Source organism: Scleropages formosus, chromosome 2 (genome assembly GCF_900964775.1).
Source record: "Scleropages formosus chromosome 2, fSclFor1.1, whole genome shotgun sequence".
Classification (NCBI taxonomy): domain Eukaryota; kingdom Metazoa; phylum Chordata; class Actinopteri; order Osteoglossiformes; family Osteoglossidae; genus Scleropages; species Scleropages formosus.
The window spans coordinates 10,513,229-10,531,654 of record NC_041807.1 but is presented as its reverse complement, the minus strand read 5'-3'; the positions used below and the strand labels follow the sequence as shown (position 1 = coordinate 10,531,654).

Here is an 18,426-nt window from a genome sequence, read left to right as displayed (position 1 = left end):
CACACATTGACTGCATTTGGGTTCTTGTACAGTCTAATACACTCATTCCTATTATTTGGTCTTCTTGTATGCGGTCCAAGATTATTAATAGGACTTGTCACTTAATGGTCCAGATAGTATATGACAAAGTGCTGCATCTGGTGTAGGCCACTGCGTTCAGTCCAGCACGATAAACCGAGACCACGATTGAAAATTTTGCCAAGCAGCTATCTGAGAGAGACTGTGAGATGCAGTGCATTGTGGGAATTGTGTACCCATGCTCTCATCCTTCATCTTTCCCCTTCTCCTGCCAGCTCGCAGTATCCCTTCGTGGTGTTTGAGTGAAATATCTGGATTTGCTTAGTTTTTGTTTGTTCTATGTTCGTCACTTCAGCTTGTACTGGTTCTTCATGTTACGAACGTTTTAGTTTGACATTTTCAAAGGTATGGTTACCAGATTTTGCATTTTGAACCTCATTTTCTTCACTTACCTGTTTTCTAAGCTTTCTGTTTGCCATAGAGAGGAAAAACTCACCTGTGTGTCTGTGCTCAGTTTTTGGTTGTCAGTAAAATACACCAGGACAGTAAGTATTGAAAGGAAATATTGACTTCATTCAGCTCCCTTCCACAGTGTTTACAGCTTGTGTCTGGTGTTTGCAATGGTCCATGATCAGTGTTTTTAAAAAAAAAAAAAAAAAAAAAAAAAAGATGAATGCTGTATATATTCGTTCAGTGAATCACTCCTGTATTTGGCATTCATTAGGAAGTTGTGGAGAGGAAATAATTGTATGTTTTTTCACGTTAGTAAAAGGAAATAAACTGCCCCGAAGTCCATTGATTTGGGATGTTACGAACAAATCGAGTTAAAAACTAACTTCTGGGCCCAGTGTAAGTAGAATACCCACTGCGGTTGAGGGGCAGTAGGTGCAATAATGGCTAGATCTGCCACTGTTGGACTGGGAGAACCCATGTTTAGATGCCTCATCCTTCTGCAGGACCTTTGAAAATGAGACTTACCCTGAACTGATAAAGTAAAAACTACCCTGCTGTTTTAATGGGTAAACAACAGTAAGCACAGTTGTCGGTTTGGCACTGTGGCAGAGTCATTGTGCTCTTTAAACTTTTAATGTGTTGCAAGCAGCTGCGTGACAAACATTTTTTAGGTCAGCTGTTCACAAGCACCAGTCATATGATAGTTTAACAGTTATGGGGAAAAAGTAAGTTATTCCTGTTTTTATTTGTATCTCTTTTTCTAGCATCTGTTGTTGGCAGCATGATCAAAATTAAATTTAGCCCAGTTTTTCCATTTGAAAGAAGTACATTTTCACAAGAAAGTTGGTTTCCATATGCAAAAAAGAGAAGAAGCCCAACACTGAATTTATCATTTGGCTTGTTTGGTTTCTCCTCATTGTAGAATTTAAGAAAAGGCGGCTGGATGAAGGCCATTTCTGAGGTTGACCGTAATTGTCCCGGTGTCAAGTTGAATATCATGTTACAAATGACAAGTAAACACTTTCCTCTGTGCAGTTAAGATCCTGCCCTTCTCAATTATTTACCACATGCATTGGTGTACTTTAATGTAGAGTGACTGAATTACATTAGAGTGTATCATCTGTGCGCTGCTTTATAAAAGGTACTTTACTGGAAACACAAGGGAAACGTGCAGCAAAATTGCCAGTGCTAACTTTTATGTTCTTATTTTCTCTCTGGCTTATCTGCTGCTTCTGTCCTCGACTTGTAATTCTACTGATTGATAGTTTACTGGAGCAGTTTGGGTTAAATACTTTATTCAGGGTTATTACATCAGGACATTGACTTGAACAAACAACCTTTGTTAGAATGGTTGGCGTCCTTAAGCGCTGCAATATCTGCTGCCCCATGTTACGGTGCATTGTAATTAGTCGTCTTTATCTTTTATGAACTCTTATCTATTGCCCGTAGAATATTAAACTGTTATTTTTCACAATATCGCATTATGGATTCTTAATATATAATAATAATTTCACAAAACTATGTATTTTATGGGTAAACTGTAAACTTTTCCTTTATTTCAGTCCTCACTGGGACACACCGCAAATAGCCTCAACTTCTAAATATTTCTTCCTGCGTTGTTTTATGTGTTCAAGGACAATCTCTCAAAACATGTCGGGGATTAAATCTCGGGGAAAAGGCTTAACTGCTTCCCAGGCTCGATGGAACGGAAAATCCCACGAAACGCTGAGAGCAGTAATCTCTCTCCCGAAGAAGCGTGCCGAAACTGCAGACAAGGGTCGCCTCAAGAACCGTTACGGCTACGACTCTACATGCTGCGATAGACCCTTAGCGCAGCTGCAGTGACTGTACGTGATTTGAGGCCAGTGCATTAAAGGGACGTTTGTTTAGTCAGGTCCACTGCTTAAATTATTAATTAAAACAGGGTGATATATGAGAATAAAGAATATAAGAGTAAAGGATCAATGCCAGGAAGATGGTGTGAAATTTACTCCTTTATGACTGGGGTGAAACTGACGCTGATGTGCTCACTAAAGTGTGCTGTAACTTCGTTACCAACAGGGGGCACTGCTGTAGTTTGAAAGTCTGCAGTAGCCGCTTGGGGTATTTAGAAATTTCTTCTAGCATGGTGGTAAACAGTGGAGAGAAGGAGACCTAAAAATTCTGTATTTTTCAGGGATTCTGATTATTTACTGCGATGCAGAGGTAACTTTGAGCAACACTAAGGGAGAACCTACCGTAACCCCAGGGTCACTCTCGCCAATGACCATCAAGCTCTGTAATGAGTCCCTTTGTGGTCAGAATGGGGCTGAGCTGTCAGTGCTACTTTTTATTTATTTACACTTTATTCTTGCACTTTTTTTGTAGATGTCTAAATGTGATTTTTATTTATTTTAATGTAATACCAACGTCGTCTGTCATTACTTTCTGTGTGCTGCTGTAGTCCTTGTGAGCAATAAAATTTGTATCTGTCAGTTTGGCTGTCCGTCTTTTTAAAAAAATTATGACAGTACTATAATATATTCATGTGAACATGTTCATGCATCTTATTGTAACTAGAAAGTGCTGCAGCTGCCACGTGAAAGATGAAGGTGTTTCAGGACGCGAAAGAGCCTGATAATTGGCGCGAAGACGAACACGTCAGAAGTGGTGTCGCATTCATCGCTGTAACGCTGTCATGTGTTGCAGCGAAGGTGACGTTGCTGAGGAGTTTCCCTTTTGGGGTGAAACGTATCATGCTGCCGATGATGGTGACGGGGGTGTCGCTGTGCTTTGTGGCGTCCGCAGGAGCGCCGCCGGATGGCGCTAGGGTGTATCCTGTAAAGCTCTGCTGGAATAACGGATTGTACAAACTGGCAGGGTTGTTCTCCACTTTGCATAAAGGTGGCATACAAAAGAAATGAAGTTTAAATTTGTGATTGCCCCACGATGGTCCCGTTTCCACTCCAGAGTGTACCATACCTCACGCCCTAGGCTTCTGGGATAGGCTCTGGGCCACCACTGATATTTCTGCCAACAGCCATTGGGTTCTATAATGAGTGGTACTGACCTCTTATTGTCTGAGTTCTAATGAACTTTGTCTGAAGTATTTTTATTTATTTCATCTCAGTTGACTTTATTATTATTATTATTATTATTATTATTATTATTATTATTATTAGTTGAATTTGCTTCTTTACTTCTAGGGTGCTTGCAGTCTTTATTGTCACTGTATTGTATGCATGCTGTTATAGTTTCATGCAGTTTACTTTTGGGATTGACCACATTATTCGAGGAAACAATTACACTGTCTTGCAGTGGGCTTTGTTTTTGGTTCAGCTTTACAGATGTGTCCGGCAACTGCATTTGGTTTCTGGTTGCTGAACACATTTGTAAAGCTTGACCATTCGGTTAACAGAACCATGTGTGCTTCAGATTGCAGGGCACGCCGATCTGCTCGGGGGTGGTGACAGCACTGCAGAGCGAGAAAAGCGTGCGGGCCGAGCGTACGCTTTGTGGAGCCGATCGGTTAACAATGGTGCCATCGTCGTGGGCCAGCCGGGTGTCTGGGAGGGCCTCTTCGTGGCTCTCTGTGACATAATGTGGCCCAGTGAGCGTAGGAGGGTCTGTTGCAGTCGCTGGGTGTCTCAACTGCTGACCAGCACTGAAGCAGGACCCTGTCCGCTGTTTTGTGACAAGAACAATACAAATATTCATAGTTGTTTTGTCTTAAATATGTAAGAAATGTAATGTACAAAAACATCGTACACCATTTCAATGCACAGTTTTACATTTAATATTACAGGGATTTCTTGGTGAAAACTGCCCAAAGATGCTTTTATTGTCTTTACCTTAAAAACATTGAGCTTTTTAGGAAGTTTGACAGCCATTATGCTTGAGGGAGCACAATAGGTCTGTTATGTTTCTAAGATACTTTCTTTTATATGCAGGGCTGGTTATAGGGACAGGCGAACCAGGGCAATTGCCTAGAAAAGACCAAATTTGGCAGCTCCAAATTTTGCGACTAAAACCAAAAAATAAATTGCAATGTGAGAGAGAATTTATTTTAAAAGGTCTTGCTTGATAATAAACGATTTTATTAGAAAATCGAACGTTTGCTGCCTTATACATTACGTAAAAATTGTATGATGCATTATCGCCCCAGCTTCGTAGGTATCAATTTCTTTGAATGTCAGATTGTCGGATAAATTTGTATTCTGTGCATACACGGTATTATCGTAATTCCACAAATAGCTTATTTTAAAATCGCGTTTTATTTTCCCTCTTTCATCACCTATAAGTATTTGTGTCTAAAGTAATAATTAATTTTGTCGAAATATATGTACCTTTATTAGATTAGAGTTAGAAATCAAAGTCGATGAATTCCTGATGCCGGACGGATTCTTGCCTAGGGGTGCCAAAAACCATAGTTTCCCCCCTTGTTTATAGGTGGAACAGTTATTTAGAATGTGATACGATTATAAGAATAAAGGGTGGCACAGTGGTGCAGCGAATAGCATTGCCACCTTGCAGTGCCTGAGTTGTTTTTATAGGGTTAAGTCTGACTCAGTCTGTGTGGAATTTGCATGTTCTTCCCGTGTCTGCATGGGCTTCCTCTCAGTGCTCTGGTTTCCTCCCACTGTTCAAAGATGTGTTTCAGGCGAATTGGTGACATTAAATTGCCCATAGTGCATGTGGCTGCCTTGTGGTGGACTAGTGTCACATCCAGGATGTACACCCCCTCTGTTTTATACCCAGTGATTTTGGAACGGGCTCAGGAGTCCTGCGACTTTGACCACTGGCAAGCGGATGGATTGATGAATGGATGAGAGACAAATTTGGCTGACAAAATGTAAGGAACACACACCTTAACTGCTTGCCCTTGACAGGGTTGCGACAGTCCAGAGCCTCTCCAGGAATCACTGGGTATTAGCCTGGGTGAGATTACACCCCGGACGGGTCCGTCGCAGAACTAGGACATTTACATGTATATTCACTTTTCTCCAAAGCAACTGATACTGTTAAACTGCTAACAATTATTCACCCATTTATACAGCTGGGTATTTTTGAACTAGTGCAGTTTAGGGTAAGTACCTTGCTCAAGGGCACTACTGCCAGAGGTGGGATTCAAACCTGTGACGTTTGGGTCCGAAGGCAGAAGCTCTAACTGCTATGCTACCAGCTGTCTTGGTTAGTTAACTGGCTAGTTGTCCTAACTAAGAAACAGTACTAGTTATGGAGTTAGTCACTCCATCTGTAGACAAGGGAGGAGTTTGATAGGAATCATTATGTACTAATGGGTTATGCACTAGATCTTTCTGGTAGGGGGCAGTGTGGCTTGGTTCCGCATGCTCCGTTTCCTTCTTTGCTGTCCGAAGCAATGGGCTGCAGTCAGTAAATGAGCGCGTCCGCCTTCCTGTGCGAAAAGGCCGAGGATGCAGCCGCTGCGGGGACCGGAGTGCCGGCTCGCGAGCTGTTCTGGGAGATGCTCCGTGTGCCCAAAGTTTCCTTTTGCACTTGATCAGCACTCTAGGCATAAACTGAGCACGCAGTCTTAAAGCTGGATGTTGTTCATACTCCACATGCTTCAGCAAACATTAAAAGGCTTTGCTTTGGAAAACATTGCGTTGGCAGCAGTAATTTTTCCCTCATCCTTACAGCCCCCTTCTCTCATTCTAAAACCGACTGCTTTTCTATCATTTCTCGCGAGTGCAGCTCACCCTAGTGTGACTTCTCGTTCCAAGGTGTCGTATGTGTCATTATTGTTTTTTAAATAAAATTTTTATCTCAGTAAAATTGATACGTCATTTTGGATGGTGGCCACGATTCTGACACCTCCATTTAAATCTGCATTTATTATAATTTTTTTTTTTTTTTTTAAAAGTCATTAAAAGTTCTATGCCGGTAACTCAGTTTAAATATTTAATTTTTATTTTTTTTTTAATTTTAAATTTTCCCCAGATTTTTTTGTTATCTTAAAAATATATTCAAAATAATATTGTGGTACGCCGGACAGGCATCCCGATACCAAGGTCAGGTCATGCACAAAGCGATTTTATTTTGACTGTATTTTAACAACGTCAGAGCTACTAACAATACAGTTTGTCTTGTAATGTGCATCCTCACTGTAAGGGATTACCACTCATACAGTAGGGACGAATAAACCCTGACGTGGCATATGGTGCAAATCAGCCTGGCAGGATCTGGCTCAGTATGGGGGGCGCCGCATGGTTTTGCTCACAAAACGGTTATCTAATCTGCTTAATGTTTTTCCCCCAGTTACTCCATGGATTGAGCTTTCAAGGGGATTTTACTGTGTCCCCAACCCTGGTGGGGTTGTTGCACAAGAGGTGTTTGGGGAGTGGGTGTGTTTTGGAAGGAGGGGTGAGGGGGACGTCTCTAAGGAATTCTTTGTCTGCAGGGCTTCCTGATCGGGGCAAAGCCCGAGAATGCATGCGAGCCCATCGATCCACCCCCCTCAAGCAGCAACCTGAGCGGCGCCTTCATCGTACTCATCAGACGCTTCGACTGCAACTTTGACATCAAGGTGGGTGTCCATCACGCGTCCAGTAACTGAAGGACAACCAACGTCCGTTCAGAATCTACAATTAGACATGGAAACTACACCTTCAGTAAGCGTGATCTCCCCACTTACGTTCTCATTGATTATAAAATGAACACCTTGACAGGTGAACTCAGGTGACCCACAGCTCTTCATATATAATTAATTAGCAGCTTTGATTTTGCACACAAGTGTCAGGATATCAGCCCTAGTCATCAGGCACCTCAGCATGACAGACACTTGAATCCTCTTCTACTGTATAGGCTTTTTTGGCGGTGTTTATATATTCTTGCGTTGCACCTTTGCAAAAGAATTTAAATGACGTACAGTATAGAAATGTCTCTGTTTGAGTATATATAAGGAATCAGGAGAGTGTATTGCAGTGTTTCACCAGTGCATCATGGGACTGGGAAAATCACATGGATCTGTGTCACAGCTCACCCTGCAGGCCTGGCTTACAGGGATGCAAGGCACCAGAACATGTAGCGTGGTGTCTGAGAAATTGCTAATGTTATTAGATATGTTTTATGAGGATGTCACCGCTGTGGAGTTTCAGGAGTAGTTTTTTGGATGTACAGTACAACTGAAACATTTTCGACCACAACTGGGCCATACACTGGTTCACCACCTCGAGAGCACAATTGGGACCGCAGGTCAGTTTGCAAGTTGATTTGCGGAAAATAAAAAAAAAAAAAAAACCATAATTTTACACAACCCCGTATTTAATCCTGATGGTTTGTACACGTTATCCCATCAACATGTACAGGTGGTTCCTGATTCATGATGGTTCGACTTACGATTTTTTTTTTTGACTTGGTGAGCTGGCTATAGACATTCAGTAAAAACCATACTTTGAATTTTAATTCCCCCCCCTTTTATGCCGGTCAAGCGATATGCAAAGTGATACTCTCTTGCAATGCTGGGCAGTGACAGCGATTCGCATCTCCCAGTCTGTCACAAGAGGTGTGTATTAAATGCATTTTCGACTTCCGATGGGTTTCGCGGAACGTAACCCCATCGTAAATCAGAAACCACCTGTACTGTATTTTTCTGCTTCTGTTCCATGATTCATTTACAGTTTGGCTCTATAAAAGTGTCAGATAAAGCTATAATATGTCAAAGTACATTTTTTTACTTTAACATTTTTGTTAACTTCGAGCTACGTTAAAGCTAATTTTAAATGACAAACAGTAGAAATACATTGTCTACAAAAACTGATCTGTAATGTCAGTGATAGTCTGACTGAACTCATAAACACGAGCAATGATCTTTGCAATGATCTTCATCTTGTGAGTGATCTCGGACACTCGGGGACAACAGACACAGCTGTAAACATTGTGGAACAGACCTGAATGATGCGTCTCACAGCCCTGTTCTGTGCGTGTCGTGTATACTTTATCGCCAACTAATGGCTGGATGTAGAAGTGCTCGTTGCTTTTGCTCTGCAAAAAAGTTGAGTTAGCAGATGATCACACACACACACACACACACACACACACACACTTTCTGAACCACTTCTCCCATATGGGGTCACGGGGAACCGGAGCCTACCCAGCAACACATGGCGTAAGGCCGGAGGGGGAGGGGACACACCCAGGACGGGACGCCAGTCCATTGCAGGGCATCTCAAGCGGAACTCGAACCCCAGACCCACTGGAGAGCAGGACCCGGTCCAACCCACTGCACCACCGCGCCCCCCAGATAAACACAATAAAAATAAATGCATAGTTTGAAAAATGTTAATATCTTCAAAGATTTGAACTTGAACATTGATAGTGCTGTATGGGAATTGCTGCTGAAGAGCTGGAAAGGCATGTAGGCTCATTTCATGTTCAGATTTGTTAATCAAATGTCCGGTGAACAGAACTAGTTTTCAGCAAGCGTTTTTAAACTTTTCACTAGTACTGTATACCATGCAGCAGTTGTTATCCACCATTTGAAAATGGATGACACCGGATTCTCAGAAAGTACCTTATAGTTTTAACATTTGAGACTTAATGCTTGTTATGTACAGTATAGTGTGTGAGAGAGAAGTATGCTCTTTTACTGCAAAACCAGTGTAGATGCAAATTTTCAAAAAATGCTCTGAACATAGGGGGATGCACAGTGGCACAGTGGGCTTGACCAGGTCCCGCTCTCTGGCCGGTCTGGGGTTCGAGTCCTGCTTGGGGTGCCTTGCGACAGACTGGCGTCCCGTGCTGGGTGTGTCCCTTCCCCCTCCAGCCTTGCACCCTGTGTTGCTGACAAGCAGTTTCAGACTCTCTCTCTCTGTGTGTGTGTGTGTGTGTGTGTGTGTGTGTGTGTGTGTGTGTGTGTGTGTGTGTGTGTGTGTGTGTTCGTTCTGAACATATAAACTGAGCATAAAGCAAATCCCTCTTTGTCAGTGAGCTTTGTTAATAAGACAGCTCGAGACCGGTCCAGTTCCGTACTCCTGGCCATAAAGTACAGTGTGTGAAGGCTTTACTGTCTCCACAATCTATGTGGAAGGGAGCGACTGCTGTGGGGGAGGGAATGGCACCCAGTCCTATAGAGTGGCCTCTGTATGGCGCCCACGTGGTGATCCTCTGTGATCCCCGGCAGAGAGGCGGGTGTGCAACAGGAAACCCAGCTCTGGGCCACATAGGGGCAGGGGGCCCCGTTTTTCCACTTTTGCCAGCGAATTGAGGCTTTCCTGCCGTGCTCCACCCCCAGCCCTTCCCCCACCGCTTACACACATGCAAACGCACATGCTTGTGCCCGTCTCCTGGGTTGCAAGCCTGCTTCAAATCACATGCAGTATTCTCTAATTGGTTTGTCTGTTCTTCTGTGTTATAGATATGAAACATGGGTAGAAAGACCACGACCTTTTGTTGGAATGTAGTTAACGGTCCCATGCGATGTCGCTCAACACAGACTGTGTGTCCACCAGAATCATAGAGCCTTCTGCATGAAAGTGCAGTCCACGGTGCTATGCCCGCGCTCGGTTGCAATACGATTATGAAAGTGTCGGAGCCGAGGCAATTTAGCCTCGATTTCGCTGCTTCTCTACAATGTGCTCTCGTGTAGTATGCAAGGCACCCTTTGACACGCACAAACACATATACACGCAATCTGTTGCGCACACACGAGGAAAAAACAAAGTGTGGCTTTGTGGTCTCATCCCAAGGGAGCGGTGGTGTGCGCAACGTTCGACGCGCACACGTATACGCACGCACACCGACAAATTGTGTCAGCATTATCGGCTTCCACCTCACCCGACGTTTTCCGATGGCTTTATCTAATCTGCGGTACTGAGGAACCCTGCCTTGGTTCCAGAATTTCAGAGATAAGGAGGGGTGTGTATCGATGTCAGCCGAAAAGGAGGGAAAAGAAGCTTGTTCGCTGTAGAACCTTCGCACTGGGGGAATGACTGTACCAACCAAAATAATGTACTTAATATTTTGTGTGTTCGATGTCAATCAAAGACACATTAAGGTTGCCAGTAATTACCGATGATGTCAACTGAATCCTTTCCTAGGAACTAAGTTGTAAAGTAATTGATTGTCTGCAGTGGATGGTGTTTGTAAAGGGGGTGGAGAGATGACGTGACTTTTCATTTTCGACGTGACCTTTTTTTAATTCACTTATTTTCGTTTGTACCTGTTGCCAAAAACATTGTAAGAATATATTTTTAAAACTAACTAAAAGATAAAGGTGGAAATACAGTCATCATAGGTGGCCTTTACCGTAATTGATAACTTCCATTTTGTATCTGATCACAATGGTTTTCAGCTGAGCCTGACCTCTTGTATGACCTCTTTCTTGGATCTGTATTTAGCAGTTGAAGAAGCATGTTTAAAAATAAAAAAATTAAAAAAAAAAAAAAAAAAAAGAAAATGACTTAAAAACTGTTAGGCCTCCCTGTTGCCAAGCAGTTGAGGTATGGAAATTGTGATATTGATGTTAATAAGCATGCTGTACATTTGATCAGTTTTACTTAGTTTTAAACTACTTGCACTGATTTACGAATTTACTCAACTAGGTAATTTTTAGTGGAGCAACTCAGGGTAAATACCTCACTCAAGGCTCTTACAGCAGGAGGTGGGATTCGAACCTGGGTCCTTAAAAGCTGCAACTGTAGCTACTATGCTACCTGCTACTCCTTATCTTTAAATACTGTAGTCCTTGTAACATGACTTTTTCATTGTGCTTTAACAATGGATAAAGTAACTTTTCTGTTTCCCACTTTTGTTGCCTTAAATATTTTCTGACGATAAGACGCATTTGTAGCTGAAGTGGAGGCAGGCCTCCCTCGGTGCTGTGTTTCGTCTTCACATTGTTGACTAGCGCTGTCAAAGAGCGGCTGTGCTTTGTTCGCTTTCACAGAAGCCTTTTCTGAGCGCGACAAAAGCCTGGTGATGCAGCCACACGATCCAGGGTGTGGGAGACGGGCTTTTCTCCACCTCCCTCTTATTTTCTCTCTTCTCTAGTGACATGATAGTGTGTGCAACGTAGACCGCATAGAGTATAGCGATTGCTTTATGTGTTCAGAAGGCTGAGGAAGAAGAAGAAGAGCATTAGGATCAATTCTAGCTATCAGTGTCCTCAGTTTATTTCAGATGAGCTAGGCATGTTCTGAGTCCTCAGACAAAGCTTCTCCTCCACCCTGGACTATGCACCCATAGCATGAGGAAATACTGCATACACTGGGCGTCCTGTTCCGTACAGTGGTATTTTGGTCATATAATGTGGGCAGTTTACCTCCAGAACAGGTGTTCTATTCGCTGCCTATTATGTGTTTGCTTGACAAAGCACACAGATTCTATGCTTCTTCTTAATAAAACCAGCTACTGTAGGTACTTACTACTTCCTGTCACGTGGACAGTCTCAACCAATCACGACACTGTTTATGATAAACCTAGCTAAAGTAGCAAATTCAATTCAAATTTGTTGAAATGAACAGTATAAACATGTAAATATTAACTCTGAGTGGTGCACTGGCATCCCGTGCCGGGTGGTACCCTCACTAGCTTTGGCCCCTGTGTTTCAGATAGGCTTCGGACTTCTGCGACCTTGTCCTGGAGAAGCAGTGATCGAGTGAGGGAATGCATATTGACTCAGTTACTCCATACAAACAGTTTTTATAATATGAATAGCTTTACACCATTGCAAATAAATCCTAATCTCGCAATGAAATGATCATCTACTGCTAAACGCTACACCTCGCCTCTCATCCGTGCAATGAATCACGGTTTGTGATCTTGTTAATATCCGACTGAAATTATGAACAAAGACAAGGATAAATGTAAAAGGAATATATAATTCTAAAAGACAAGTTGGAAATCATTGAGCTCAGTAAGTATGAGAAGCAGAAAGATATTATTGCAAGGACCAGTTTTGCAGGTTCTTACTATAGTGCTGTTTTTCAAGGTAAAGAAACAACGAAAAGGAGGAAAGAAATAAAGAAAACTGCACGGACTTTAATCGGCGGTGAAAATCTGTAAAGGGTGTCTCATTCTCAGCATTAGCAGAAGGACAAAGAAGAAAAGGGGGAAGAAAAGAATGAGGAAGGGAGCACTGCACATCATGGTAATTTGGGTACCTCACAATAGGAATTGGACTAACAGGCTGATTTCTTGGAACAGCGTAGACCCATTCGGTGAGGGATGGGTGAATTTCATTTCCGAAAGTAGAATCCCCACACTTCTTAGTACCAACGTTCAGCGTATTTTATCCTGCTTGCCTTGCTGATTGCTCAGAGGGCAGTATTTTTTGGGCCGTTCTTCTTTCCAGCCATCTTATAACTCCAGTGAAGTGCTCAAGCTCTTAAACTGAGCCTCTTGTCAGATGCAGAAAGTACACAAAGAAAGATGCGATATCCTCACTGTTGCACCTTTAGCTGTTCGATTCTGAAGTGTGTGGTGACAGCTTATCACAGTGTGGCCAGTTCTTTGTCTCTCTCACACACACACTTTGGTTAGTTCCGTTGCTTCAACTGATAGTGACTGTGGAACAGTTCAGCAGAGCTTTGTAACACTAAGCTAAAAGCATTTGAAAGATATGAAATGATCGGGCCTTTGGGCTTGAGTTTGACATGACTTTTGGAGCGTGACAACCACTGAACAGTTGGAGGTACTTTTTAAAAAAAAAAAAAAAAAAAGAAAAGACTTGGCAGTTATTGTAATGTCTCAGTTTTATGCCAGAAACAAATGTACCCCAGCTACTGTGTTGTCTTGTTTACTGGAAAAAAAAACATGCATTTAAAAAAGTGTGTTGTAGTGTCATTCTGCAATAATACATGAGTGTCCCATTAGTGGCTTTCATTTGTTGTCCACAGGGTTATTTTGGTCCTTGGTGTTAAGCCGTGGTGAAATTCAGTAAGAGGTGCTGTTCCACCTATTGTTTGCAGACACTTTGTCCTGCTAGGTGGAGATTAAGTAAAGACTGGCCCGACACTGACATAAAGGTCACGGTCTTGTTTTTGCAGGGGGTATTGATTCTCAGTCGTCCGACCTCCAGGCCCTCAGAAGGCCCTTATCCACATGGGGAGACGCAGGTCGTTTTGCCACGTCAGGAATGCGGAGAATGTCCTTATCTCTGCCCATGCAAACATTCTCCAGTCCAGTGGGTGTAACTCCATCTAGTTGCTCACAGGCCTTTTTGAGCTCTGGAAAATGATTCAGAACACCTTCCACTGCAGTTTTGTTGGAATGCATCTCCAGTCATCTCACAGCTGTTGCATACGGAAGAAGGCAGTATGAGGTTTACTTAGTTCACGAGTATTACGACTTTGTCTTCATGTTGTGAATTTTGTTCCTGTGGACATTGCCTTTATATCCATAAGATGTAAATGGGACAGTAGGTGGAGTAGTGCCGTGGAATTGAGGGGCCCAGGTTTGAGCCCCACCTCCTACTGTAATAGGTGGTACTGATACAGTAAAAATTACTCAGTTTTATAAATGAGTAAATCAGTGCAAATCACTTAGCAATACTTCAATGGCACCAGAGAAAAGTGTAAGCCAAACAAGTTAATAGTACTGAACATGATAATTCAGTTGTGGCATTAGATTTACATTAATCAGTGGTTCTGAGTGGTTGAGGTTATCAGTACGATTGGAAGTAGAATGGGGGTTTATAACATGTATTGTAACTAAACACACTCTGTTAGTGTACGAAAGTTACAACAGCATATTGTGAGGGAGGTAGTGACTTGTTACACTAATGGTAAATGTAATAATAATAAAAAATTTTTTTCATGTCGTAGGAAAGCTAAAGCAACTATGTCAAGAGCTTAAGTGCAAACACAAGAAGATAAAAACACTAACAAAATAAAATCCTTTAAAACTTCATGTCGACCATAAAATGCTGAGTCAGTCTGGCTGTGAAAACCTTTGTAGTGCAGAAATGGTTTATATATGTCACCCAAGCATTAGTTTACTGGATCAGTGTACTGTTGTTTTAAGCATGTAGTTGGAGGGACAGCTTGTGAACTCGTCTCTGTTGTAGGATCATCAGTAACTGGCAACCCGCTGCACTACGGAAGCAGGCTGTGGGCTACAGAAAGAGGGCAGTGTAAGATTGGGCAGCAGGTGGCGTACTGGTTAGACCTGTCACCTTGCGCTGAGAGGACCCCACTTCATATCTTTTTTTATGCTGTCGTACCATTGGTCAAGCACTTACCCTAAATTGATGCAGTAAAGATCACTAAGCTGTATAAATGGATAAATCAGTGTAAGCAGCTGAAAATTATTAGTCACTTTGGAGAAAAGCATCTGCTAAGTGAATTAATAATAGTATTGATTCTGGCATTAATACATCAGTTGTGATATTAGATTTACATTAATTAGGGGTTGTGATTAGTAGAGATTATCAGTACGATAACAAGTAGGACAGATGTTTCCAATATGCGGTCTTCTGCTTGAATCCATGTGGCCCACAAGAACATTTGTATAATTATTAGTATATACTATACCACCACTAAATGCTACAGGTAGTCCTTGAATTGCCACAGGGTTTGTTCCGATGACCTCATCAGAAGTTGACCGTGTAATAAAACGCAAATTCTCTTGTACTATGTATAAACTATAGGCATATATTTTTTTTGAAAAAAAAAAAATGAACCTGCATGAATGCTATGTTGTATAATGGAGCTTTATATTTTTGCTAATTTCAATATTCATGTTAATAGTACTAATATAGAATAATAATGATAATGTATATTGCACTATAACTATATTTTCAAGCTGCACTGTTACTTTCACTTTCATTTTAAATGATAGCCCTTATTAAAAAAAAAAGGGTCTCAAATAATATAATAAGGTTGATGGGATGCCTGTGGTAAGTCTGGATTTTCGCAAGTTGCATATTTCAAGTCGAAGATCGCGTGAATTATATTCAAGTGATCCTCTGTGAAATTCAGTTAAATTCAATATAAATTCATTGAATCCCATGGTAATACAGTTACACACTGAACACACACTGCACCTTAATTAAATACAATTTAGTTAATATTTCTCCAGTGTAGACATTTAATATTATTCACTTACTGTGATTTCTGCAGGTGCGGCCCTTGGACCAGTTCATAATACTGATTGAGGCCCTTGACCAAAAAAAAGCCTTTGAAGTAGAAGGACCTCCCATGTTGCCACATACTAAGCATAAATAAATTTCTGTAGATGGTAAAATAAATTTGTTTTCTAGCTAAATAAGTAAATGTAAGACGGCAAGCTTCTGATGAGCAAGGAGTAGATGCAAGAAGATCGGAGATCAAGCGTTGAAGGAAAGCAAGGGCTGAAAGGCTAAATCCATGGTATGTAAGGAATCTAAGTTGCAACGGGGAGGCAGCGTAAGGTACGGAGCAGTTGGGTGGGGTGTAGGTAGGGGGTACAGAACAGACATGAACCAAGAGATCATAGGTAATATCCTGATTAGGTCTAGTGGGTTTGGAGAGATTCAGCTAGAAGCTCAAGTAATGAATGTACATCACTAAAATATGTCTCCATATGGTGGGAGGTCTGCTTCCTTCTCAGCATGTTGATTGTCAGTTGTCCAGCTGTTGAAGCATTTAAAGTGTTGTCTCTACAGTATTGGTCTTTTAAGAATTTTTTTTCTTCTCTTAAGGTAGAAGATAAAGGGAGCAGGGCCTGTGAGAAGGTGCTGAACATGGGGGCAATCAGACACCCGCTGTCCACAGCTGAAAACCAACAGCAGTCTGGTCTCTATTTTGTCAGCTCTTTCCTCCAAAGCAACTTACAGTGTTAAGATACTTACAATTATTTACCCATTTATACAGCTGCCTACAATGATTTATGCAGTAAGGTGGTATAGGTGGACAATCCCTTATCCCCAATTCTGAAATTCTTAAAGGTCTAAAAATCTAGTTTTTTTTTTTTTTTTTTTTTTTTTTTTTTTTCCCTTCCTTTTTTCAGAAGTTTGGCACCAAACAAAAAAACACAATCTGATGGTGACAAAGATGACCACACTGAGGTTCCCTGCTCTTCAAGACCTCACGCAGTCAGATGTAACGAATGTTTATTACATGTATATGTACAGGTATTTAGGGTTAGTTTGAACTTGAATATGTCTGAAGTTTTACTGAACTTTCTCATTAGAAATAAGAACTAGACTATTTACGGTCTGTATTTATGCCACGGGGGGCACAGTGGCGCAGTGGGTTGGACCGGGTCTTACTCTCCGGTGGGTCTGGGATTTGAGCCCTGCTTGGGGTGCCTTGCGACGGACTGGCGTCCTGTCCTGGGTGTGTCCCCTCCCCCTTCAGCCTTATGCCCTGTGTTGCCAGGTTAGGCTCCGGCTCCCCACGACCCCCTATGGGACAAGTGGCTTCGGATGATGCGTGTGTGGGTATTTATGCCACTACTTCATTTACCATTTTATTACTGTATAGATAACTAACACTACCTAGGATGTTTGTTTATCCTACTTAGTGTAAATATCCATGCATTTTGCTGCAGAAATATTAATATTTGATTACAGAGTGCTACCTCAGACCCTACTGTGGGTTTTACGTTATATATGGTATGGGCACGATATTACCCTTCTGCAGTCTGAAAAATTCAGAAGGGTTTTGGATAGGGGATTGTGGATCTGAACTAGAGCAATTCATGGTAAGTACCTAGCTCAAGGATACTAGAGCAGAAACAGACATTCAAACCCAGGTCCTTGGATTGCGATGTGACGACTTTAACCCCTACAACACCTGCTGCCTATACGTGATTCACAAAGGGACTGAACGTGTCAGAGGTACATAGTTTAATTATTTTACTATGATACACTAGCTGTGATTTACAAACCTCGTACACACTGAGGGCCCCTATAAATGAACATATTTTATTACAGACTGGAAGCATTGAAAGCATGACCACAGATCTACTACTGGCGAAGTACATTTATAATTTATTTAAACAGATGGTGTATTTTACACTAGCAACCAGGCAGTTTTTAGGAGGTGAACTATGATGAGTACAAAGCAAACTGATTCGCACCACCAGCTTGTATACAGAGTTGCACAGTTTTGCTTGCAAATGTTTACATGTATGGGTTTCACTGTCTTGTATTGATACTATGGTGTTGTCTGTCACCCTTTCACAGTGTGTTTTGTGCCATGATATTGACTGGCTCTGTGATCTACAAGTGCACATTGCAAAGAATCACAGATTAGTCAGGAAACAAATGATACCTTTGCGATGGATTCTCAAGACAAAGCCGTGACTTTGTCGATCATTCATTCAGTATGCAGCAACATTTTATTATACAGTGACTGGTCGTGATAGGATTTTAATCCTAAAATATATAAAGTATTAGTTTTCTTGATGGGTTCTCTGGCAAATTCGATCCACTTGGTGTTTGGGGTAAGAAGAGCTGTCATTGATTGATTTACAGCATGCATGATCTACATATTGCCGTGGTCTGAATGGAGATCAGAAAGCAAGTTCCATACCGAACCCTGGCCACCACAATGCTGTCTATGGCCACCAGCTGGAAAATTCTTTATTCCCCCCCCAAGACATATGTTTCACGAGTTTGGTGAGGAAATAAGGCACTGTGTCTTCCCAGCTCTTCTGCAGCACTTTCTAGAGGTGTAGGACACTTGTGGAATGCTTTGCTTTCACTCTTTTGTCTGGCTCATCCCACACAAGTACTGCCCAGGTGTGCTTAAACTTTTGACTGGTGCTGTATTCTGAGTGTGGTTTGCTTTTACAGCAACATTTGTCATAGATTTTTGGCAAAGGGGACTCGTAAGTAGTCGACAGCTACATTCCACCAAAACGCACATGTGCTGGGAGAGCACTTGGATGCTCAGCTGACGTGCAGAAAGGAAATTAACGAACTTGGATCAGCAACACTTTTTATGTACATCAGCTCTGGCTGCTACAGAGGTGTCCCTGCATGCTTCCTGTGGTGTGCAGTCTAAGCCTCAAGGAGCATTTACTGTTCCC

The 18,426-nt window shown here is 41.9% G+C and overlaps 1 protein-coding gene across 5 annotated transcripts in view; it reads left to right on the top strand.

Annotated features, from left to right (window-relative positions):
- The window catches only part of LOC108940665 (E3 ubiquitin-protein ligase RNF13-like), a 41,464-nt gene that overhangs the window by 12,554 nt on the left and 10,484 nt on the right, over window positions 1-18,426 (top strand). For all 5 annotated transcript variants that reach the window (XM_018762964.1, XM_018762973.1, XM_018762989.1 and 2 more), the window contains exon 4: window positions 6,872-6,997. In XM_018762964.1, coding sequence (XP_018618480.1) covers window positions 6,872-6,997 — 126 coding nt within the window. The remainder of the gene's footprint in view (window positions 1-6,871; window positions 6,998-18,426) is intronic.